Source organism: Metarhizium acridum (assembly GCF_019434415.1).
Source record: "Metarhizium acridum strain ARSEF 324 chromosome Unknown scaffold_574, whole genome shotgun sequence".
NCBI lineage: Eukaryota > Fungi > Ascomycota > Sordariomycetes > Hypocreales > Clavicipitaceae > Metarhizium > Metarhizium acridum.
Window position 1 is genome coordinate 1,088,286 of NW_027094044.1, and position 22,710 is coordinate 1,110,995.

General features: G+C 53.3%; 8 protein-coding genes across 8 annotated transcripts; 5 read left to right on the plus strand and 3 right to left on the minus strand.

Annotated features, from left to right (window-relative positions):
• The first annotated feature begins 931 nt into the window (after window positions 1–931).
• Window positions 932–4,190, plus strand: J3458_020735 (uncharacterized protein). Its single transcript, XM_066122208.1, has one exon. It carries the CDS (start codon window positions 1,549–1,551, stop codon window positions 3,217–3,219), a length of 1,671 nt encoding a protein of 556 aa, XP_065972835.1. The 5' UTR covers window positions 932–1,548; the 3' UTR covers window positions 3,220–4,190.
• Window positions 4,191–4,205: 15 nt separating this feature from the next.
• Window positions 4,206–8,155, minus strand: J3458_020737 (uncharacterized protein). The gene is made up of 2 exons (XM_066122209.1): window positions 6,824–8,155; window positions 4,206–6,751 (listed from the first exon to the last, which is right to left on the minus strand). Exons 1-2 carry the CDS (start codon window positions 7,615–7,617, stop codon window positions 5,929–5,931), a joined length of 1,617 nt encoding a protein of 538 aa, XP_065972836.1. The 5' UTR covers window positions 7,618–8,155; the 3' UTR covers window positions 4,206–5,928.
• Window positions 4,883–5,791, plus strand: J3458_020736 (uncharacterized protein; the record flags this gene model as incomplete). Its single annotated transcript, XM_007814113.1, has 2 exons — window positions 4,883–4,954; window positions 5,015–5,791. The coding sequence occupies 2 exons, from the start codon at window positions 4,883–4,885 to the stop codon at window positions 5,789–5,791; spliced, it is 849 nt and encodes a 282-aa protein (XP_007812304.1).
• A 1,449-nt stretch (window positions 8,156–9,604) lies between the features above and the next one.
• J3458_020738 (uncharacterized protein) lies at window positions 9,605–9,811 on the minus strand (the record flags this gene model as incomplete). Its single annotated transcript, XM_066122210.1, has 1 exon — window positions 9,605–9,811. One exon carries the CDS (start codon window positions 9,809–9,811, stop codon window positions 9,605–9,607), a length of 207 nt encoding a protein of 68 aa, XP_065972837.1.
• Window positions 9,812–13,855: 4,044 nt separating this feature from the next.
• On the plus strand, window positions 13,856–16,438 carry DFG5 (mannan endo-1). The gene is made up of 3 exons (XM_007814115.2): window positions 13,856–14,680; window positions 14,753–14,857; window positions 14,913–16,438. The coding sequence occupies exons 1-3, from the start codon at window positions 14,593–14,595 to the stop codon at window positions 16,106–16,108; spliced, it is 1,389 nt and encodes a 462-aa protein (XP_007812306.2). The 5' UTR covers window positions 13,856–14,592; the 3' UTR covers window positions 16,109–16,438.
• A 122-nt stretch (window positions 16,439–16,560) lies between these two features.
• dak1 (dihydroxyacetone kinase Dak1) lies at window positions 16,561–19,134 on the plus strand. Its single transcript, XM_007814116.2, has 2 exons — window positions 16,561–18,194; window positions 18,254–19,134. The coding sequence occupies exons 1-2, from the start codon at window positions 16,922–16,924 to the stop codon at window positions 18,745–18,747; spliced, it is 1,767 nt and encodes a 588-aa protein (XP_007812307.2). The 5' UTR covers window positions 16,561–16,921; the 3' UTR covers window positions 18,748–19,134.
• Window positions 19,135–19,951, minus strand: SMD2 (mRNA splicing protein). The gene is made up of 4 exons (XM_066122211.1): window positions 19,885–19,951; window positions 19,794–19,826; window positions 19,438–19,695; window positions 19,135–19,348 (listed from the first exon to the last, which is right to left on the minus strand). Exons 1-4 carry the CDS (start codon window positions 19,902–19,904, stop codon window positions 19,306–19,308), a joined length of 354 nt encoding a protein of 117 aa, XP_065972838.1. The 5' UTR covers window positions 19,905–19,951; the 3' UTR covers window positions 19,135–19,305.
• Window positions 19,952–20,267: 316 nt separating this feature from the next.
• EHD3 (mitochondrial 37S ribosomal protein mS47) lies at window positions 20,268–21,864 on the plus strand (the record flags this gene model as incomplete). Its single annotated transcript, XM_007814118.2, has 2 exons — window positions 20,268–20,393; window positions 20,473–21,864. 2 exons carry the CDS (start codon window positions 20,268–20,270, stop codon window positions 21,862–21,864), a joined length of 1,518 nt encoding a protein of 505 aa, XP_007812309.2.
• Window positions 21,865–22,710: the final 846 nt, after the last annotated feature.

Below are 22,710 nucleotides of genomic sequence, written 5' to 3' on the forward strand. Positions count from 1 at the left end.
GTCGGTCGAGGGCGACTTGAACTGCCCAACATGCCGGACACCCCCATGCCTCGACTGCCTGTATACGAGGCGAGGCTGACGATGCATCTCAAAACAAGATCGGGCCGCAGGACTTGGGGTAAGCAATCTCATATTATCGCAAGTCTCAATTATTGCCATGTTTGCTGACTCCTTTTCGGATAGCATCAAGGGCGTTGATATATTTGACTGTTAAGAATCGAGCTAGATTCCGGCTCGTGATGAGGTCACTTAATTCCAGTCCATCAACTGCCCCTCCACGTTGGACCCTGGTACACTGTACACTTGCATTAAGGCACTGCAGACGAGACACTTGATTGGCTACTAATTTTCAGAAGGAAATTGTGGTTCCTGCGACTCCCTGCTCAATGGCAAATGGGTCAGTCAAAAAAAAGAAGGCCCAGTTGACCTCGGATGAGGATCAATGTGGAGCGATGCATGTGGAGAGTTGGAGAGAAAGCTGCGGGCCTCACAACGGCCAGCTTGTACCTGACGCTATCGTCAGCACTTGGACTGATCTGGCATAGAGAGAGGGAGAGGTCAAGATGGCTTGGCCTCGCGGCAGAGGGCTGCAGCCAACATCGGAGGTCCACGCGCAATACAAGATGCGGTGCGGCTGCGACCATAAACCACTGACGAGCCCTTATTCGATTAATAAAGGCGTGCTGAAGACGGGCAGCGATCCACCCAGATCCGCTGGTTGTCGGGGTCAACGACGCGTGGAGCGTCGTGACGATTCGAGACGGAGATGGTTGTGGATATTAAGCGACGACCCTTTGCGTTGAGCACCGCAGGGAATAGTAATCGTAACCATAAATAACATGCCCTTGGTATGATGCATGCTATGGCGTGTTGTTGCCTGAACATGTGGCCACGGTTGAGGGATAAACAAGAGGCGCTCGTCTGCCTCCGAGACATCAGCCCTTGTGCCTCGTCTGCCTCCGAGACATCAGCCTTGCCGTTGGTCTATTCCAAACAAAGCATCAACACAAGACCTGTCACTGTTCTTGGAAACGAAACACGCGGGGCGCGGGGACAAGTTTGACGGACAGGCCCTTTCGTCCTTCTCATTTTGATCGACCCGGAACCTCAATCATACATGACAATTGCGGCTCGCCGTTCGTCTGATTGTCTGTCAATCTGTCTGGTCTTGACCGTCTCGTCTCCCACAACACTTTGGCGCACTTTGACACAAACCCTGGGCCGACAACCTGGAGCCTCTTTCGCTTGCAGCATCGCTCCCGGCACCCGGTTCCACGCAAATTTGGGTGTTGCTCACTTTGTGACGTTGTGACCCCTGGTTGCCTCGGCGCCCAGATGACCATTGGCCCAATGATGCTGGTCAATTGAGACTGCGCCCTCCGTCTTCGCCCATCTCGAATCCCACTGCTAATAAAAAAAAGTAGTCGACGGTTTCGAGTGGTCAATTGGCCAATTGGTCCTGGTGCAGGTTTTGAGTGGCCGGGCCAGAATGAGCAACCAGGCCTGTCTCTGGCTCGTCTGGACTTGCTTCGCTTCACACCCTCACTCATGACTGGATTTCTTCTTTCGATTTGCGCTCTCGACCGCTGCCTCGCTCTTTTCGATGAATATCATCACCGTCTAAGCCAGCGTCAACTTGTCCTCGCGCTCGCCCCAAGAGCTGGTTCTGTGCGGCGCCGCAGATCAGTTGCTGGCCATCACTGCGCCGCATCCACTCCTTTCTCCATCCAGATTTTGACCCAGCGTCGCCGGCCTCACGCACGTCACTCGTTACATAGCGTTTACAAGATTTCCAAGAGGCGTCTGGTTATGGCCTCGCATTCAGAAATTCGCCGTCGCTCGTCTGCGGCGGACCGTACGTCAATTGAGACCTCGGTCCTGAGCAGCATCTGCGCGACCGCGACTTCGACCTTTGCTTCTGCCCCTGAGCCCGCATCATCATCATCATCATCACCCCTGACCGCCGCAAACGCCCTCACCTCAACAACACCGGGTCCACCTCGCACGAGCAAGCCCAACAAGCATCGAAGTCTAGACAGCAGCATCATGCCCCCGCCGCCATTACCCGTGGGCAACATGGCAGCGCCGCCTTCACCCAAGCGGCATTCACGCACCGAGTCTGCTTGTCGCATCCCAAACAGACTGTCACTCACTTTACCAATTGCTCTGCCAACAAGCGATCCTTCGAGACCTACGCCCGCAGCAACAGCATCTACACCGTCCTCGGTACCCCCGATGCCACAGGATCACTCAGCTCTGCCATCGCCTTCCAATGTGAATGAATTCATAACAGTAATAGCCGCAAAGGAGCGCAGGGTGCTTGAGCTGAGAGAAGCGTTGGCCCGTGAAGAATCTGAACTCATAGCGCTCAAGAGGCAGTTCTCCTTGATGGACACTCTTCACAAACTAGACACTGGCCTCCATGATTCCACTAGCAGAGCCTTTACCCCAACCGCAGACAGAGGCATGCAGTCGCCCAGATGCAGTGTCGACATGGACCGCAGGAACCTCCTGCTTCAAAACCAGGGTACACCTACGCAGAGCCGAAGGACGGCCTTTAGGGGACGTCATACCCGTACATTGTCACTTCTCTCGCCAGCAAGAACCAATTCCGAATTTTCAGTCTTGGAGGACAAGATTGGGGCAGATGTCCGGCCTTCCCCAGTCGACCAGAGGCCAACTCGGGCCGCGAACCCGATGCTAGCAAAGAGAGCCTCGTGGCAGCCCCGAACACAGCAGAGTCCACCCGCTGGCTCGCAGTTCATGCAAGATGTCAGGCTCGGTTTCAAGGCGTTTGTGGAGGACATTCGACAGATTACAATTGGTGATGAGCCTATCAATGGGCAAGGTCAGAGTCCTGGGCAACACCATGCTGGGTCGATGAACCATTCAGGGCCCTCAGATCAGGCTCGGTCCAAAAACGGCCAGACAAGCCAGAGAATAGCGAGCCGTTTAGAAGCGTCATCGCTCGTGACGGCTTCCCCAGCGCCTACTAGCACTCGCAAGGACGTGTCACCGGAAAAGTCGCGACCCGCAAAGAGCAAGCATTTTTCCTGGACGCCTCTGGGCTTTGACTCCATGGACGACACGGACTGGGCGAATTGGGAGTCTCCTGTGGCTGCCAAGAGTACGCGCTGGAGCGGCTCTACTGCACATGGCGGAGCGATGGACGACATTCAGAGTATTCCCGAGTATGAAGAGCACACAACACCAGTGTAAGGAATTTTTTTCTTACTTTGTTAACTTTTTGTCGTTTTTTTCTCTCTTCTTTTTTTGGGCATAGAAGAAAGAGAGGCAGGAAGCAAAAGTTTAACCTATACAGAACAAAAGGTGGCTGACCAAGACGTAGGAAACCAAAAAACTTGCAAACCCCCATCCTATCCCCGAACAAACTCGAGGAGATGCTCCCCAACATGGTCAACCGGCTCTCGCCCAGCAACATCAAACGCACGGCCAACAACCTCCTCGACGAGTGGGAAAAGTCCCTAATGGCACCCGCTACGTCGCCGGACGAGCAGCAGGCGAACAAGGAAAACACGACGGCGACGGAGACAAGATGACTAGCAAAAGGGAGCAAATCATCCGGGACCTGATTAACATTGGTATTCTAATACAGCGTCTGAGGTGGCACCAGCGGGAGAGCAGCAGCTCTGCGGAATCGTGGGTGCAGGGCATGGATTCTGTCTGTGGCGCGGTGAGGCAGAGGGCGGCAGTGGCGGGCGGGTGGAGGCATTGGATAGCGTGGGTGAAGTGCGTGTTCGCCGTGAGGCAGATTTGGAAGGTCTTGTGTAAGCTGTATCTAGGATGGGGGTGTATATTTGGCTCATCTACGTTGGGGCGCGAGGCGGTTGGCGGAGGAGGAGGCGGCAAGATGTTGAGGATCCGTACAAGGTCTAGGGGATTTGGGGCGGGTGTTGTGCTAGATTCGATATGATGTGATGATAATGACAAATGACCTTTTTGCTTTGAAATGCGAGGCAGGTGGTGCAGGTGAAATTGCAACGCCCATGACGCGGAATCAATCGCCTTGCCGCGTTGTTCCATGCAATGCGCCGCGTAATAAGGTCCCTTTCGGGTTGCAGTGCCGTGAAGCTGATGCCCGGATTACCAACCACAGGAGCGTGTCGTTCCGGTCCGTGTCTGGCGTCGAGACTGCGCCGGATTCTCCCAAAATGTCCATGACGAAGTCAGCCGAGGGCATAAGCGTGAGGGGATGACGAGGGATGGTGAAGAGTGTTGGCATGCACTTGAAAACCCGTGGGCGGGGGTACCAAGTGTTACCGCCGTCGATTACAGTGGGAGGCAGAGAGCATTTGACCTCGCATGTTTGTACTGTAGCATACCGTGGCATATGAGTATATACCTCTGATGGGCAAAATATTATATATATCACCTGTGCCCGCCAATGAAGCACAGAGTGCATACGTCGTCGGCATGGGTGAGGACCGGGGACCCGTCAGATCAGCAGCCCTCGCAATCGGATCGCTCGCCCGGGTGGGCATCCCTCGCTCTCGTTTGCAGCCGCCCCATGTCCATCCAGCATCGCGGGGCCGAAAAAGCGAATGCGAGGCGCCCCCAGCCCGACAACATGTCATGCCCATCTGCAGATGGCCGCCTCCCCCGGACCAAATAGAATACCGAGGCTTCCTGCCCATTCCCCTGCTTGGTTTCTCTTTTCTCGACGCAGTGCCACGCCATGTCTCCGAGGCGGCCATCGACTTCGGATACTTAAGGCGTCGGCCTCGCTTGTCCTTTTCTAGTTTCACGGACCAACACCACCACTGAAGATTGTGTGACAGTTTTCACGCCCGACCGCTTTCCATCTTCCCATCCAAGTCCGTCAGACCCAGACGGCTTTACACGCGTCGTCAACGTCCTCGCAATGGGCGAGTTCAAGCCCAAGCTGGCGCCCGTCGGCCCTCCGCCGGTCGAGAAACCAATCCCCCTCGCCATTGTAAGTCTCACCACCGTCACCACGACCATCACCACTACTAACACCCCGAAACTCCCATAGCTCTTCTTCAGGTCGCTCCTTGCGCAGCGCCAGAGAATCTTCCTCACAGCCGCCGTCCAGCTCGTCATATGCACCGTCTTCCCCGGCCGCTACGCCGTGGTGCCCATCGCCACGCTCGCCCTGGCCATCGTCACCACCCAGGTCATCGACTTCTTCCTCCCGCGCCCCGCCAAGCCCCCGGGGTACATGACCGCCGTCGTCCCGGGCCGGACCACCTCACTCCTCCCCAGGGCCGACGGCACGTTCGGCTCGTCGCCGTCGTCCCGGCCGCTCGTCGTCTTCAACCTCGGCGCGCAGTTCAACCACCCCCGGGGCCGGCTGTGTCCCTACGGTAAGGAAATCGCCGACAAGTTCGCCGAGATGAACTACAGCCTGCTGGAGCGCCGCGACGAGCTGGGGCTCGTCAGCATCACCGACTGGGTTGGGTCGCGGCCCGGCGCCGCCGACACCCTCATGGTCAGCTACTTCTTCCGCGACGTCGAGAGCGTCCACAGGTTTGCGCACGAGGAGATGCACCGCCGCGCGTGGGACTGGTACAACAACGTCTGGCCGGACCACATTGGCATTTTCCACGAGACGTTTGTCGTGCCGGCGCATTCGTACGAGACCATCTATGCCAACTGTACGCCCGTCATGCTGGGCGCCGGCGTCGTCAGGTGCGACGAGATGCAGGGCGAGAGGAACTGGAGGAATACACTGGTGAGCGCGGATAGCGTCGAGCTGAAGAGCCAGTGGCAGAGGATGAACAGGGATGGGAGCGGCATCCCGAAACAATGAACTCGATGGGGTGGGTTGTGCGAGGAAGGTAGCGGTGTTTTTTTGTGGCCATTTGAAATTTTTGGTTCAAGCTACTTGATGGAATCTAATATCTATCAATTATATTAGCGACAGAATCACTCCATAACATGAGGCGTCTACTTTTTGCTCCTGCCCTTGCCCACACCCAGGATGACCATATTCGTCGCCATGGCGCTCTGCTGGGATAAACGGACCTCTCCATCGCCCAGTGTCCACGTCCCGTTGCCCCAGACAATAGCATCCTTGGTCTGAAGCGCAAGAGACTTGGGCAGGGGAATCGAAACCTCGCCGTCGATGGCTTCATAACCCCCGTTCACAACTGATACCAGCACCTGCTTCTCGCCAGCCCAGTACGCTGCGTCGACAACCTGGTGGCCCTCGATATGCACGCGATGCGCTTTCCCCGTCACGATCAAGTCCCTCACGGGTTGGTTCGCGACTGCCGATCCAAACTTGCCCATGATCCGGCCGAGAGAATCGCTAAAGGGCCACACCCAAGAGGCAATCACTTTGGCATCGTGGTTGAACCCCAACGCGTTCATGGCGACTTCCTCCTCATTCGTGGGGTCTCTAAACCAGTAGTCCTCGCCGTGGAAAGCCTGCGGGTTGTGCGCTTTCGTCTTTGGCCAGAGTCCCAGCCAGCGCTCGTACTGAAGCAGGTCATCCAGACGGTTCGGCACATCCTGCACGTTGCCCTGGCAGTTGTCGCATCCGCAGTCGCCGTAGGTTGTGTTGCAAGGCGTGCCCCATTTGCTGAAGGTGCTGTTGATGGCGATGGGATACGCGTCCTCCATGACAAAGTCGGCGCCCGCCGTATACTCCTTGTAGTAGAAGTTTTGGCAGTTGAGAGTGACGGAGACGGGGTGGTAGGGGTCAAGCTGGCGGATGAGATGACGCGCCTTGGGGAGGAGATCAAAGGGATCTTGGTGGCCGTCGGGCCTGGAGACACTGTTAGCCCATCGTCATGACTCCTCGCTGCGCAACCTTGCGATTGCGACACCTTTGACATACTCATCCGCGCCCCAGTATGAATAGAGGCCCTCAAAATCCCGAATCACAGAAACATGCTCCTCAACCGCCGTCAAGTTCTTATACGAGCCTCTCAAGTCATACATGTACCGCAGGTCCAAGGTATCCATGTATTCGTACGTCGCGCGCGAGTTTTGCACCGTCGTCAACGACACCATGCTGTTCAACCCCAGGTCTTTGTACGCCTTGACCTTTTGGATGTAGTCCTTGTCGCAGAGGAATTTGTCGCAAGAGGCATAGTACCCATAGGGGAGAAATGGCTCAAAGTTGTTCTTGGTGGCCGGGCTGCGGAACAAAAAGCCGCCATTCAGGTTGTCCAACTTTGCTACGCTGCCTTTGGTCTTCTCCGGAAGAAACATGAGTTCACTTGTGGCAGTGACGCTGGAGGCGCCGTCTTCCGTTGCCCCAAAGAGGACCACCTCGTACGGATCAAGGCTGGGTTTGAGATTGGTCAGATCGAAAGCAAAGACGTTGCCGGTGGTGCTGACATTGACACGGTCCGACACAAGAAGGTCGTTGTTGGACACGAGGTTAACTGTGAAGACGACCTGGGGGGCCGCATCGGGAGTGCTCAGGCTGGGCCACGGCTGGCCGTGCCACTTGGAAATGCCGGCGTTGACAACGAATTCAGCCTGCCTCTCGCTCTCCAGATAGATGCTGTACCGAGGCTTGAACTGGATTTCGAGAGCTGGGCCGCCGGGGAGCGTATCCGGCTCGACGGTCTGGCCTCCAGGCTCAAAGCTAGGATGCCTTCGAGTGCAAAATTTAGTGCCCATTGACGAGACGGTGAAATGATGAAATGACACCACCCACTTACTGCGGTTGATAGGCCTTGCCACACCATCGCTGCCATTCTGGGTGGTTGCCCGTTTTTTGGGCGACCACAAAGCCAATCAGCACTCCAAAGACGGTAAACGCTCTCATGACGAAGTTGCGCGATGCGCCGGGTTCGTCGAGGAAGGGTGACACTGCAATCCAGCATTCGATCGGCTCATGGGGCCGCGTCTGTTTATATTGCTCATTGGAGCACCGGGCATGTCTATGTGGCGGAGACGGTGCAACGTCGCAATCATGGCCCTGCTTCGCTGCTCCGCGTTGTGTGCGTTGGAGTTGACTGTCTGCTGCTTGGTGATGTAGACGAGAGAGGAGGGGAGAGGAGCTGGAGGGGAGGGGAGACGCTCGATGCACTGCAACTCTATTGCCATTTTGGGTAGGTCAAGGCGGCGAGAGGCGCAAGCTAAGCTGATTTAGACTTAAATGTTGGGAATGCCACCCGGCACATTTTAAACCAATAAAGCCGCCGCTGGTTGGAAGCAACAACGTGTCTGATTTGGAGAATATTGAACTAAATAAATTCCCCAGAGCATAATGCTGTGTCGGCTGCGACAGCAGCAGCAATAAGTGCTATGTATTGAGTCATGAGCTGTATTCTCCCTATTATATAATTTATACCTAGGTAGTTTCATATGTTTTGTTATTGATAAATACGCGTTACTAGATTATATATGATATCAATTGATTACATATAAATGATAGTGCTGCTATGCTACAGCTCCTTGCCAGCCCTGGTAATAGCTGTAGCCATATCTGCTGGTAGCTGTAATTTGACCTCATCACCTCCATGATGGTTGGCGAGACGGATAGTAAATTTCCCCCATGGTGCTGAGGAACCCCGGGCTTCACGACACATTTCCAGGTTCCGACACAATCACAGTTCATTTTGTAGCCGAGTCTTTTGCGAAACTTGAAGAGGGTTTATGGGCAACATGAAGGAGAAGCACATGCATCTGGAAAACTGTCATCGCCTCTTGTAAACTTCAATGTAGGACGCCGAGGACAAGAAAAAGCCATCATACCAAAAACTTCAGTACCATTCAGTAAACATCCTAGCTGCTTTACGTTGGAGCCCCGTGTTTTAACCTCTGGGCCTGCTCCTCCAGATGATTGACATGGAAATCCGTTAACGGACTTGGGTATCTGCCCCATGACCATCTGAACCTGGTTCAACAGCGGGAGCGGGGTTGCAGTCCTGGTGATTCACCGCCGGGTCTTGGTTTGTCTCTCCGATGTCGTGAATTACCAGAGTGCCCAGTACTCGGTACAGATCCAACAGGCTGAGCTCGACGTCAACAGCCTCGGGCAGCGGCCAAAGTCCCGCCCTTGCCAGACAAAACGTGGTGGAACCGAGCAGCATCGACTCGCATCGGTGGTGTCCTAGATATGTCGCGTGGAGGCACCACCTTGGCTCTTCGTCCACCACCATGAACTTCGCAACAAGGTCCCTGGCTATATTCAGCAGCTCCTGAATAGTTTGGACTCGGAGAGTGTTTATGCGCTCTGTGTGGTGACCGTTGGCATGTTAGCCCTCCGGACTTGATGTCACCTCCCTTTTGCTTTGGGCAATGTGTTAATGTCCAAGGGGGGGGTTCTTCTTAGCAATTTTGTGCGGAGGAGTCTGCACGGCATCATCCCCCGAATCCGGCGCGACACTGTGATGAAGTCCTCCTTGCGTCCAAACTCCCACGATATCCACAGCATCTTTGGCATGATAACGTTTGCATCTCTCGTCATCTCGATAATGGACGGCATCTAGCTTCCCACCCAGGGCGCCAACAGCCGCGTTGCGTCGTAATAATGCGTTAGTATGGCCACGTTGTACAGGCCGTTGACGGAGAGGACGTGCGGGACGCGGGCAATGTTGGCATGGGCAATGTCCAGGGACACTTCCATGGCAACAGGCCTGTCCTCCTTCAGTTCAATCGTCTAGCCCGCGCTACCCGCGTGATTGTGACTGGCCTCGGCGAAAGCCCCGTATAGCATACGATCGAAAACCGGGGATGCTCGGGCCAACGCGCGGGAGCAGACGAGGAACTCGACACTCTGGCAGATGGTATCTCCCGCCTGCTGCGGACTACCGACTTTGAGTCTGAGATCCCCATGGCGGTTGATGACGTTGGGCTCGTCAGCCATGACTTTCGAGTTGGTCTTTTCTCTTGACACCTCTTCTTTTTTCCTTCTATTAAATAAACCAGTCTACATGTCCCTATTTGTCTCTGCTTAATCTTGGCTTATATTGAAGCATTTCTTTACCCCGGGACAGCCTACCTAGGTAGTTCCTATTTCGGGAGTTGAGCCACTAGTTAACCCGCTCTTCGTGTTCATTTTTGGAAGGGTGCGTTCTTTTTGCTGTGGCTAAATCCGTTGCCAGAGGGTCCTTTCGGCATTGTCTCCATTCTTTGCATTAAGCCAAGACTCACCTTGGTGTGCCGGATGCGAGCCATGATCCCATCTACCCGCAGAGCAGGCCCGGTTTATGACCGAGTGGACAGGGATGGTTGACGCGACGGCACCATTCCGCTTGCTCGTGCCTCACTATTCTCCTTGGCAGGGAGGATTACCATGGGGGCAATACGATCCTTTAAAAGATTCCTGTGCGGCCTCGCATGAGAACCACAGAGCCCTTCTTACATTGACTTGGGAGCCTCTTGCTTCCCTGTAGGAGCGTAATTGCGGACAGCTGGAGAGTGTAGAGGAATGCAAATAAATGAGTTGACTTTGTCAATATGACATGTCTATTGGGTTATTCTGGAAGTGGTCATCGGACAGTTTGGTCCGAGTAAATTCCCATTCATCATCTCCACTGACTTTCAAGTCTTGCCTAGGAGCACAACCCTGATGGTCACACAGAGCGCTCTCCGGATACGTATTTTCGATACCGCGGATGAGAAAGTTTTTTTGTTACAAAATCTGGCTCGCGAGAGCCAAGTCGTCAAAAGACACAGCAATCGTTTGCTCGCCACAGCTGTTGTTAGGTCGAGTCAACGCACTGCACCAAATATAGCCGCTCATCTTCTACCAGCAAGTAATTCCAATATCACATCCCGGAAAATATCAATTATAGTGGTGTGATTTGTCGTATCCACACGATTCTTGCGGGTGTAAGTGAGCTGCCGCGCGAAGTTACTCCTTTGTCAGGTATAATGCACAACGGCATCGACGAACGATTCATGTTTGTACTCGCCAAGTCTTTGAACTCCGATAGCAACGACTTCGTCCGGTTGGTTATCCACCGCCTCGCTGCGCAGTAGTTATGCGTCATGACTGTCAAAGCATGTGAACTAACCGAAAGTGTGAGCGAACTATTCAGTGTATATAATTGGTGGAAAGGAATCCATGGTAAACGTGGTTCAAAAATGCGATCCCCTTGTCTCAACTCAGCAGCCGGAACTAAACATCTTCCCCAAATCTTGGTGCAGAAAACTGTCGTGAGAGTAGGGGAAGCGCTGAACGCAGCCCGACCAGACAATGAACAGAACTACCACTTTTTGAGACTAGACAAGACGGAGCATCGATACCTTTGCGTCGCTACAACGAGTAAATTCAACGACTGAGAATACTCTTTACTCTGGAAAAAAAAATAGACTACAGTAATGCGACGACCTGCTTTGTCTCGTCTGCAAATACCTTTTCCTCTTGCCGAGTGAGAAAGTACCAAGTCCATGAACAAAACAAAGGAAGAAAACCCAGACTGTCCTATTATTAGCCCTGTAGATACTATCGTCAAGGTATATCCTCACCTGTAAGGTTCAGAGATCGTATTGCCTGCCTGGGCTGAATGCATCGCCACAAAGGCCCCTGACGCGGGAACTCTTGGCATGTCGTGATCGAGCGACCGCTTTTGTTAATACAGAGTCTCAACATCGTGTCCCTTATACAAACATGATTTAATTCTTGCTAACGGCCAGGCGGCCTCCCGCCGACAAGACTGGCCCCAACATTTAGGTGCTAAACTAGGAGTAGACGAGTCTTACTATCAAGAACCACCTGAGAAAATAACGGAATTTCACGGCTTTGCTGAACATCGAGTGCCCCGAGAAAGTGTGCATGCGTCATGTTGACAAATATTGTAACGGGATTCTTGTTATCGCGTGGAAACTTGACGACCACGTCTGTGGTTTACCTCATTACATTACCTATTCTGGAAAGAAGTACCCCTGGATTTTGGATAACAAAAATGGTGATGTCCAAGTTTTTCCCCGATGGCAGACGACATAAGCTGTTGACTCGAGCATTGCTCTCTCTTCTACTACGAGCCCCTGTCCAAGGTAGTTATCACCCTGAAGAAGAACTCCTAGACCGAGACTCGTGAAATTGCCATGGCTTCGTTGCGTAGTTTGGCAAGTCTCCTGTGCGATGCATCTCACAGAACTACCATGATATCATTTGGGTTGTAGAACAATAGTAAGTAGGTAAGGGTTCCAAAATGCCTATTTTGGGGCCTCTCTTTGCACTAATAGGGTGATGCCGGCAGACTGATGACATATTAAGATTCGGTAGTTCGTAAGCAAAATCTGATGCTTTTTTATGAAGCCTTTCACAACATAGCTGAAAGACTGCTTATCGTGAACTATAGCCCAGGTAGCCGCGGTTATGCGACAAATCTGCCATCAGATAGTTCCAATAGGTTGCATACTCGTCTGCACAATCCTACCGTAAGTAAATAAACCTATACCTGCCACCACATGCTATCAAGGTAAAAAAAAAAGCGCTCGGCATTGTTGTGTTCCGACCGCTCGCCGACGTTGCCAATCAGAATCATTGCGAATGTGGTGTGAGTATTGCAACTATTCGACTGGGATATGCATGGACAAAATATCCGCTCCTCGCCAAATTTTCTAGCTTCAAGGCGGCTATTGCGGCACGGCAGGCTTGCAAAGATTAAAACCTACAACACCCGTCGTCGCGTGCCCTGTTGTCGGTGGTGGTGAGCCTGACATCTGGATTCCCCTGAGAGAAAATCCTCGCGCCAGCACTCCCTGCTTGTTACCGCAGCAAGACAAGAAGAAGTATGTATCAACGCTGCCAAGATTGGATATATCCGGCTGCAAAAATGGTGGTTTCGCCCGGGCACACATCTCGCGATATCTGTTGTGACAGGCCTGCAAGGGGCACCGAACTTTCAAATATCCCGCAAGTCATGGCCGTTTGGCGCACCCGATCTCTATCAATCAGCTTCGACTACAGCTATTGAAGCACGGTGTTAGCTGCCAAAGAAGTTAGCTTCCGCGATAGCTGCTATCAAGCATCGACTGCAGCAGCCCGGCCCGAGTCGAGCTTCTGATACGGTCAAATCATACAAGCAATTGGGATGGCAGTGATGGCATCAATTGATCGAGCTTACAGGCTTCCGCAGGCTTACAGGCCCGATTGATTGAAGCTGTCTGGCCTCAGCATTTGATCGGCTCTCTCATAGGCTCGTAACGAACTGGGGAGGCAGTCGTGACAATCTGTCGAGCTCCTTCACGCCCAATTGTGACCCCGATATCTGACCTGACCGTCCGAGCCAGCTGTATAACTCGCGGCTCGATATCAATTAAAGCCGCGCGTGGCTTTTTAATAGATGCTGCAGCTGTCTGACTACTGCGTAGCGAATGGTGCGAATGGATCATCAAGTCAATTCAGGTTGGCTTCTCCAGTTGGCAATAAGCTTAATACGTCGTTGGCTTTGGGTGGTTGGGTGGGTCCTTCCCGAGTTGTCTGTCCCTGAGCCCCTTTAGTCTCACATTGACTACTCCACCGAGCTTCACCAACTCCAAGGTGGCCAACTCCTCCACAGAGCCATTCAAGGGGGGGAATGCCAAGACCGACTAGCCTGCTGCCGTCAAGGCGCATCAGCATCTGCCAGGGGCACCACATATGCCACCAGCAAAAAAAGGGATGAAGGAATACGAGACCCAGTCCCAGGGGCACGACGGACTAGGACTAATGAGCCGTGGCAGTTCAGTTGTAGCCAAACCATTCCGCCGCCATTGATTCTTTTCATCAAGGAGAAGAGCAAGAATCACAATCGCGTCTCAAATCCTTCTGTAACATAGCCTGCTGCTTGACGCCACCAAGTCGTTTCAGGCGTCCAATGACATGGGGCCAACGGAACACAGCCTCATTCGGGAGATGGCTCTGCGGACTAGTGTCACGGATCAGACTCTCAGAGGCATTGAGGAGGAGGACCATCGCTGCATTCTTTGAGCCATACGAGATGACAGCGGTAAAGCCAGACAACAGCCTGGCTTGGGAGAAGAGTTCGGACGAAGATTGTCCATTGCACCAAGCCTCTTCGTGTTTTGTCCTGGCCGGGATTTTCACGGAGCAGTGACCAAGCGGCATCCCAAACCCACAATCCCCATGGATGTCTCCTGAAGTGAGCAGGGTCCTACACTGCTGACCACCGTCACTCCCTGCAACCATGTCATAGCGATCCATTATGGCTCATTTCCCATTCTTCGCTTTCTCCTTCATTTATCCTCCTTCACTCTCTGGACATCCCATACTTCTTCCTTCGACTGGTAAACAGCAGCTTACGCGGAGGAGTCGCCTGCTACGGTAGCTGCCGAGTCTTCATTTTCACTCGCTCAACAGTCACTTTTGCGCTTTGCGCTTTGCGTTTGCCTTTCTCGACTCCTATACCGATGGTGCAGGGGATTTGACAACGTCCTTGCTTTTCTTCCTGCCTGCATTTTGCCAACACATATCGAAAATCTCACATGCGACGCCAATTTCAAGTTTGGGGTCGATTTTGTCCTTGAGTAATATCTCACAATCACGATCGATTAGACTAATGCAAGCTGGGCTTGTATCAAGATTTTATTTTCCCTTGACTTTAGACGCTACAGGCTCCTCCAACGAGTCCTGTTCTTCAGTTCATTCTCTGCATATTTACATTCTTGGGCTTGCTCCTGCGTCGCTATAGCAGCATGAGAGACTTCCTGTCAGTGGCGGCATTGTCGCTCCTGCTGGTGGGCACTCTCGTTAATGGTCTTGATGTCCAAATTCAAGATGAAGGTGGGTTGACTCTAGCGAACTCTTTTGATAGATTCCTTCGTGGGTAGTAGTCTAATGATTAGTGATGTTTAGCCTCCATCAAGAACACAGCTGGGACAATCGCCTACGGCTTAATGAAATATTATACCGGAAACAATACGGGTGATACACCAGGAAATTTGCCTGATCCATACTATTGTGAGAACAACGCCTCTTTCCGTACACGCGCCAACGTATCGCTAACACCAAGTAGGGTGGGAAGCAGGGGCCATGTTTGGGACCATCATTGACTATTGGCATCTCACGGGGGATAGCTCTTATAATGACGCCACAATGCAGGCTCTGCTGCACCAAGCCGGTGATACGAAGGACTTTATGCCCAAGAATCAGACGAGAACCGAAGGAAACGACGATCAAGGCTTTTGGGCCATGGCGGCCATGTCTGCCGCCGAGAACAAATTCCCCGACCCTCCCAGCGATCAAGCCCAGTGGCTTGCCCTGGCACAAGCCGTGTTCAACCAATACGTTTTGCGATGGGATTCAGCCGACTGCAAAGGTGGCATGAGGTGGCAAATTTTCCAGTTCAATAATGGCTGGAATTACAAAAACTCCATCTCAAACGGATGCTTCTTCAACATAGCGGCTCGACTGCATCGTTATACAGGCAACAGTACCTACGGCGAATGGGCAACTAAAATTTTTGAGTGGCAACAATCCATCAATCTGATCACCAGTGACTACGGAGTGCATGACGGTATCAGTATCGACTCGGACGGAACTTGTTCAAGAATTGATCTGCTGGAGTGGTCCTATAACTCGGGCATTTACCTCCATGGCGCCGCGGCCATGTACAACGCTACGTCGGAGGACAAGTGGAAGAAGGCAGTTGATGGTATTTTGAAGCATGCTTCAGAGAAGTTCTTCAAAGACGGTGTCGTTTACGAGCAGTTTTGCGAGTTCAACAAAGTGTGCAACAACGACCAACAGAGTTTCAAGGGCTACCTCCTTCGCTGGCTTGCGGCCACTAGCCAACTGGTGCCTTATACCTATGACACCATCAAACCATTGCTTGAGAAGGCCGGCACGGCCGCTGCAGCCGCCTGCACCGGGTCAACAGCGCCGCCAAATTTCAAGGGTCAGCTAGGGACTGCCTGCGGCTTCAGCTGGATTCCGCAGGGCAAGTTCGATGGATTGGTCGGTGTTGGTGAGCAGATGAATGCTTTGGATGCAGTCATGTATAACCTCGTGCGAAAATCAACCCCCCCGGTGACGCAAAACAATGGTGGTACATCCAAAGGCAACCCATCCGCCGGCAGTGGTGGCACTGAAGATCCGACCGTGCTGAAGCCTTTGACGACGGCGGACAAGGCTGGCGCAGGTGTTATCACAATGCTATTCATTTTAGGGGCCCTTGGCGGAACTGCATTTATGCTCCTGGAGTTTAGATAGGAGATGCATGTGGAGTGCTGGGCTTTTGCTTTGTTTTCAATTCAGCTGGAGCTGTTTCTTTTTTATATTCCGGCATGTGGGGATACCATCCATGATTCTAGGGTTTTTTTTTTTTTTGGAAAGGCGTTTATTGGAATATGGAATGAGAAGGGCAAGCAAACAAGTTGTCGCCATTGGGAGACTAGCTCCCTGGGAGGAGGCGAGAAAGGCCACAGGTTTTTACAACCAGCATGGCGTCTTCTTTGTCAGCTAGATTCGATTCAAGTATTGCATCAACAAGACAGCGATTGTATGTCTTCGAACACTTAGCAATAGAATGATTTGGATGTATGGGGCTGCGTATCCTGCATTGGTGGGAACGACATCGAGCGAAGCCACCCAGGTATCCGCATCTGTGGCTTCCCTTGGATATTCGGACATTTGGCACCCCAGATTGCCCAGGTTGCCAGCAACAGCCCAAGGATTTTTTCCCCACCGCGACCTGGCATATATCTGCATTCCCTGTGCAGGGCCGGTTCATAACTCAATGCAGACGAACAAGGGACGACGGGACGACGGACGACTGTGACCCCGCTCGTCATTTCACTTGCGCCACTTGATATCGTCTTGCCGGATTGTTCAAGAGCAAGTGGGTGATTCTATTATCAATTGAATATCTTTTTCTTTGGACAAATTGACTCTTTTCTATTATAACTCTTCTCGTCGTCACCTACCCACACCATCGGCATCGGTCTCTGCGCTCCCATCAACGAAGCCAAGCTACTACTTACACCCCTACTTTCTGGAAATTCATCAGCCACCAACACCTTCGTCATGTCTTCCAAACACTTCATCGACGACCCAACACGCCTCGTGAACACCGCCCTCCACAGTCTAACCCTTACCAACCCCAACGTCGCTCTCGACCCAGACTCCAAAATCATCTACCGCCGCCCAAGCCATGCAACTCCCAAAGTATCAATCATTTCCGGCGGCGGATCCGGCCATGAGCCCTCCTTCGCAGCCATGGTCGGTCCTGGCATGCTCTCCGCCGCAGTAGCAGGTACCATATTCGCTAGCCCATCCGCCGAACAGGTCCGTACGGGGATCACCTCCCGCGTAGATACCTCCCAGGGTGTGTTGGTGGTAGTGATGAACTACACAGGTGACGTGCTCAACTTTGGCATGGCTGTTGAGAAGGCCAAGGCCAGCGGGTTAGACGTCGAAATGGTAGTAGTGGGCGATGATGTGGGCGTCGGTAGAGCAAAGGCAGGCAAGGTGGGAAGAAGAGGTATCGCGGGAACAGTACTCGTGCTGAAGATCGCGGGGGCTTTGGCAGCAAAGGGACGGTCTCTGGGTGACGTCGCCAAGGTGGCGAGGTTGACGGCTGAGAATATCGTCAGTGTCGGGGCGAGCTTGGAGCACGTTCACGTGCCCGGGAGGAAGGTCGATGCCCAAGACGACAAGCTGGCACAGGGGGAGGCAGAGATCGGCATGGGCATTCATAACGAGCCTGGTTCTGAGAGGGCGAAGCTCGATCTGCCTCGGCTGGTGGGCAAGATGCTTGCCCAGCTGCTTGGTTCCAGCGACAAGGACCGCGCGTTCCTAAACGTCAACTCCAATGAGGTCGTATTGATGATCAACAACTTGGGAGGCGTGTCTGTCTTGGAAATGGGCGGTATTACGACGGAAGTTGTGACGCAGCTGGACTCCAAGTATGGAGTCCACCCTGTTCGCATTTTAACGGGCACATTTATGACAAGTCTGAACGGATTGGGATTCAGCATCTCGCTGCTCAACGTGGTCAATACCGACATTGGCGGCCCGGGGATGGTTGAGCTGCTCGATGCCGCCGCGGAGGTGACGGGGTGGTCGGCGCCGATCCGCAAGGAGACGTGGGAGGCGAAGAACACGGCCACGCGCACAGAAGAGAGGGGACAAGGTGAGCAAGTCAAGCCCAGCGGGCTGAGGATGGATAAGGGCATCGTCAAGGAGAGGCTGGAATTGGCTCTGGAGAGGGTCATTGCCGCCGAGCCAGAAGTCACGCGGTATGATACCGTCGTCGGGGATGGAGATTGCGGCATTGGGCTGAAGAGAGGAGCAGAGGGTACGTCTGATAAATTTTGCATACGGGCACAACAATGGGAATCGCTAACTTTCTCTCAGCCGTCTTGAAGCACATCAACCAAACCACCCTCACCGACGACCCCCTCCTGACACTGACGTCCATTATCCCCGTCGTGGAATCCACCATGGACGGCACATCCGGTGCCCTTTACGCCATCTTCCTCAATGCGCTTGCTCACGCGCTTCGCTCCCTTCCCTCCGGCGAACTAACGCCTTCCTCGTGGGCCAAGGCCCTCGAGCAATCCTGCGGTGCGCTGTCCAAGTATACGCCTGCTCGGCCCGGGGACAGAACGCTTGTGGATGCACTGTACCCGTTTGTCGAAGTCGTCGGCAAGACGGGGGACGTGAAGAAGGCCGCGGAGGCGGCGAAGAAGGCGGCTGATGAGACAAAGGGCATGCAGGCTAGTCTGGGGAGGACGGTGTACGTGGGCGGCAAGGGCTTTGAGCAGGTTCCCGATCCGGGGGCGTTTGGGCTGGCTTGTTTCTTTGGCGGGTTGGCTGGGAGGGTGGATGAGGAGTGGGAGGAGATTTGACGGCAAGGGCGGCGAGGTGGATTGTGTTTGAACAGATTGTGATATCGTGCTATTAAGTCAAAGCAAACATGTTGACCTCTATACTCCGTATTATGTGGATAGCGATGTGCCGGCTGAGAGATATCTGGATCAGAGAGGGTGAAACTAGCTTTCTCGCCTGGTTGGATTATATGCCGAGTCAAGTGAGTGACTGCGGGTTATCAAGAAATGCAGTCTCCCGAAGCGTAACTGCTACCCCGATGCTCTGTATCTGGCAACCCGATCTCCGTTAGGTAGACATCACACCAAATTTTCAGCACCGCCCCAACCTCAACGTCTTCCAACAATGTCACCGGCGGTAGATACAAGGCACCAAAGCAATAGGGACAAGTATGCGTCCAACAATGGATGCGCGCAACTGGATCGATTTTTTTTTTCAACGCCTATCGTTCATTCCCATGTAATAAAAGTCGCAAAACCGACCGGTACATCATCCACTCTCACAGGCCAAAGGTGGCCGCGTCATGTCATTAACAACCAAAATAAAACCATGCCGTAAAATCAACCGTCGTGACCCTTTTAGCTCAGCAATACTAGGATGACGCTATCTCCTCGCAGGAACCTAAACATCTCATGTTAGCTGGACATTTTGCCCCTCTGCAGGGCATGCATTTTCGCACGTCCAACCAAAGGGCTGACGGGCAGGCTTACATCTTGCTAATGAATCGATCCTTGTTCACAGGTCGTCCCTTTTTTCCGTCTGCTAATCGCGGCGTCTCCGTCCACATCTCCTTTACGTTCTCCAAAACCATGTTGCAGTGTCTGTCAAACGCCTTGACGCGAGCAAGGAGCTTGCGGTTGTTGCGGATGGAGATGAGGACCTGGGTGTGCGACTTGACCGCAGTCTGGAGGATCGAGAGGGGGCCCGAGGTGAATTCGTGCTCTTCAAGCTCTGCGATTTCGTATTCGCTATATTTGGACTTGGTTAGATGACAGACGGACGGTTCTGGGTGTATTCATCGTTGGGTGAAAGGGGAAGGTCAGCAGAAGGATGGATGGATGCATACGTGAGCTCATTGCGCGGCTTGTTCAGCAGCTCCCTATAATGGCGTCAGCAAGGCCTGTCATATAGACGGAATTGAATGTAGTAGAGCGTACTGAATCTTGAGATCTGCCATTTTGAAGATATTTGTCGTGTGTTGCTGGGGTATGGCAGCTACAGCACGCGATCGCAAGGCTGTACCCAAAAGTTTCGTCGAAAAGTTGGAGAGACGTGAGCAAGTGGGCGATTATGATTGGCCCATGAGGCAGACGTGGGCCAGTTGGCCAAACCCGCATCTGACTGGCTCTGTCGAACCCGGACTGCGCCGCCCGAGCCCCAGGTAACCTAAGCGAATTGCCGTGACGTTTTAGCCCGGTCTGGTCAGCTTAAGCACCCTCCAATCCGCACTCCCGGCACAACGATCTTTGCCGCGGCAATCGATGCGCACTTTTTATCACAAGGGAGCGCCCCGTAATACCGTCCATTACACTCCATCTAAATGTCTTTCCGAGCAATTGCGGTGCGAGCTGGTTCGGCTGCCAATGCTGCAAGCAGTTGGAGCTTTCGAAGCAGTCTCAACATGGCGCACCAAGCTAAAGTCTTGAGCTCCTGGGGCGCTCGACCCGTACGTCTACTCTGACTATTTGCCGGGAGAACCCTAATGTCCATCGGAACAAGGTCTTGCTAATCTATTGCTTTACTAGCTTTCCACCGAGGCCACCACCATCAGGGAACTCCCCGGCGACGAACCCAATGATGTCGTTTTCGAGAGCAAATACGGTCTTCGCAGCGTCATGCTCAACCGACCCAAGAAGCTCAATTCGCTCAACGCCTCCATGATTCGCAAGATTGTGCCCCGCCTGGTCGAGTGGGAAAAGAGCGACATGGCCAACATTGTGGTGATGAAGGGGGCCGGCGAGAAGGCCCTTTGCGCTGGCGGTGATGTTGCTGCGCTTGCTGAGTACAACCAGGAGGGTGCTGATGGGTGGAAAAAGTCGGCCGACTATTTTGGCCTCGAATACAAACTGGATCACTACATTGCTACATACGGGAAGCCGTACATTGCCTTTATGGATGGCATCACCATGGGCGGCGGTGTTGGCCTCAGCATCCACGCCCCTTTCCGAATTGCGACTGAGAAGACAGTTTTTGCCATGCCCGAAACAACCATCGGTTTCTTCCCCGATGTTGGAGCCTCGTTCTTCCTGCCGAGGATGAATGGAGCTGTTGGCACTTATCTGGCTCTGACCAGCGAGCGTCTGACTGGTCCAAACGTCTTTTACTCCGGTATCGCCACTCACTACCTTCACTCTACCAGCCTGCCCGACCTCGAGGCCCGCCTTGCCGAGCTGCGATTCAGAGACGATGACCCTTTGCCCAAGAGGCTTGCAATTATCAATGACACTTTGGAGGAGTTTTGCACTGGCTTGCCTTACGACCAGCCAATGCAGCTGGGCGGCGCGGTCCGCCAGGCCGTTGATCGATGCTTCAGCAAGAACAATGTTTCCGACATTATTGCTGCCTTGAAGGCAGAGAAGGGAGAGACTGCAGACTGGGCCCAGAAGCAGTTGGCCACGTTAAACAAGCGATCGCCGACGGCAGTGCATGTGACTCTCAGGCAGATGCGAGTTAGTGGCAAGTGGGACATTGCCGAGACGTTCAACAAGGAGCATCAGATTGCCAGCAAATTTATGCGACACCCCGACTTTACCGAAGGCGTAACGGCGTTGTTGGTCCGCAAGGAGAAGCCAAAGTGGCAGCCTGAGTCACTGGAAGCCATCCCCGCCAGCGAGAACGTCTCGCGGCCCTTCTTCGACTTCGAGAAGACACAGTCTCTGGAGCTGTTCACGGACCGTACGTACTCCGAATACCCCCACCAGGGTCTCGGTGTGCCCACAGAAAAGGAAATCAAGGCTGCCATCAGCGGTGGCAGCTACACGCTTCAGGAGCTGACCAAGACCATTGTTGCATCGAGGAACGGGCGCCAGGGTATTGCAGACGTTGTCAACGAGATCATTAGCCGCAAGACCACGGTCGATGCCCAGGGCAAAGTCAAGTGGGTGAATGAGGATGCATCGGCAGGTAGCCGATTGTAGAGAATGGATGGGATGTTTTAGACTGGTTCTACATAGATGGTAGGATATGTCTCGGGGAGAGCGTGACGATCCGCCGTGTAAAAATATGAATGATATATAAACTGCGATATTGAGCGCACGATAATCCTTGGATGCCGTCATTACAACTTGTTGCATTAAGGCGCATCATCAACCGTACCATGGGGCGGGAATGGATGCGAATGAGGGCACTACCCTACACGGACAAAGAAAATATGGGGACGCGAATGGTGGCCACGGTTGCGGAAACAACATCGCAAGCGTCGACGAGTGGGGGTTTACGGGAGCGGAATGACCTCAGGCTCATCTTCAACCTGAGTGGGTGGTGCAGCGGGCGACAGGATGTGTGTACGCTAATGGAGGGTGGGTGAGGGGGCTGGCATGGCAGCCTAATGGAATGGCTTCACCATGACTGTACGGAAGAAAAGTAGGATATGGGGAAAGAGGGCCCAAGGGTGGACAAAAGAGCTTCAACACCAAGACGAGAGGCAGATGGGTGGGTGATGAATTAGTCATGGAGAGGAGGGCAAAAGCGGGGATGGATTGCGTGAGAAAACGATGGGGGAGGACGCTGTACGCTGTACACTGTATGGGAAGCGTTTGAAGGGGATGGATGGATGATGGCTTCATGGGCCAGGTTTGGCGGACGAGTATAAAAGGGATGGGGGCACCCGGTTTCATGGCCGAGGAAACATGGAATAGAAAATGATGGGAAGGACCTGGAGTCAAAGGATGAGATAGCTCGCCTCAAACGAATGACACGACCAAAGTCCCGGTTCCAGACGACAGACGACAAGACGGCAGACGAAATCTCGGGAATTCCTCACC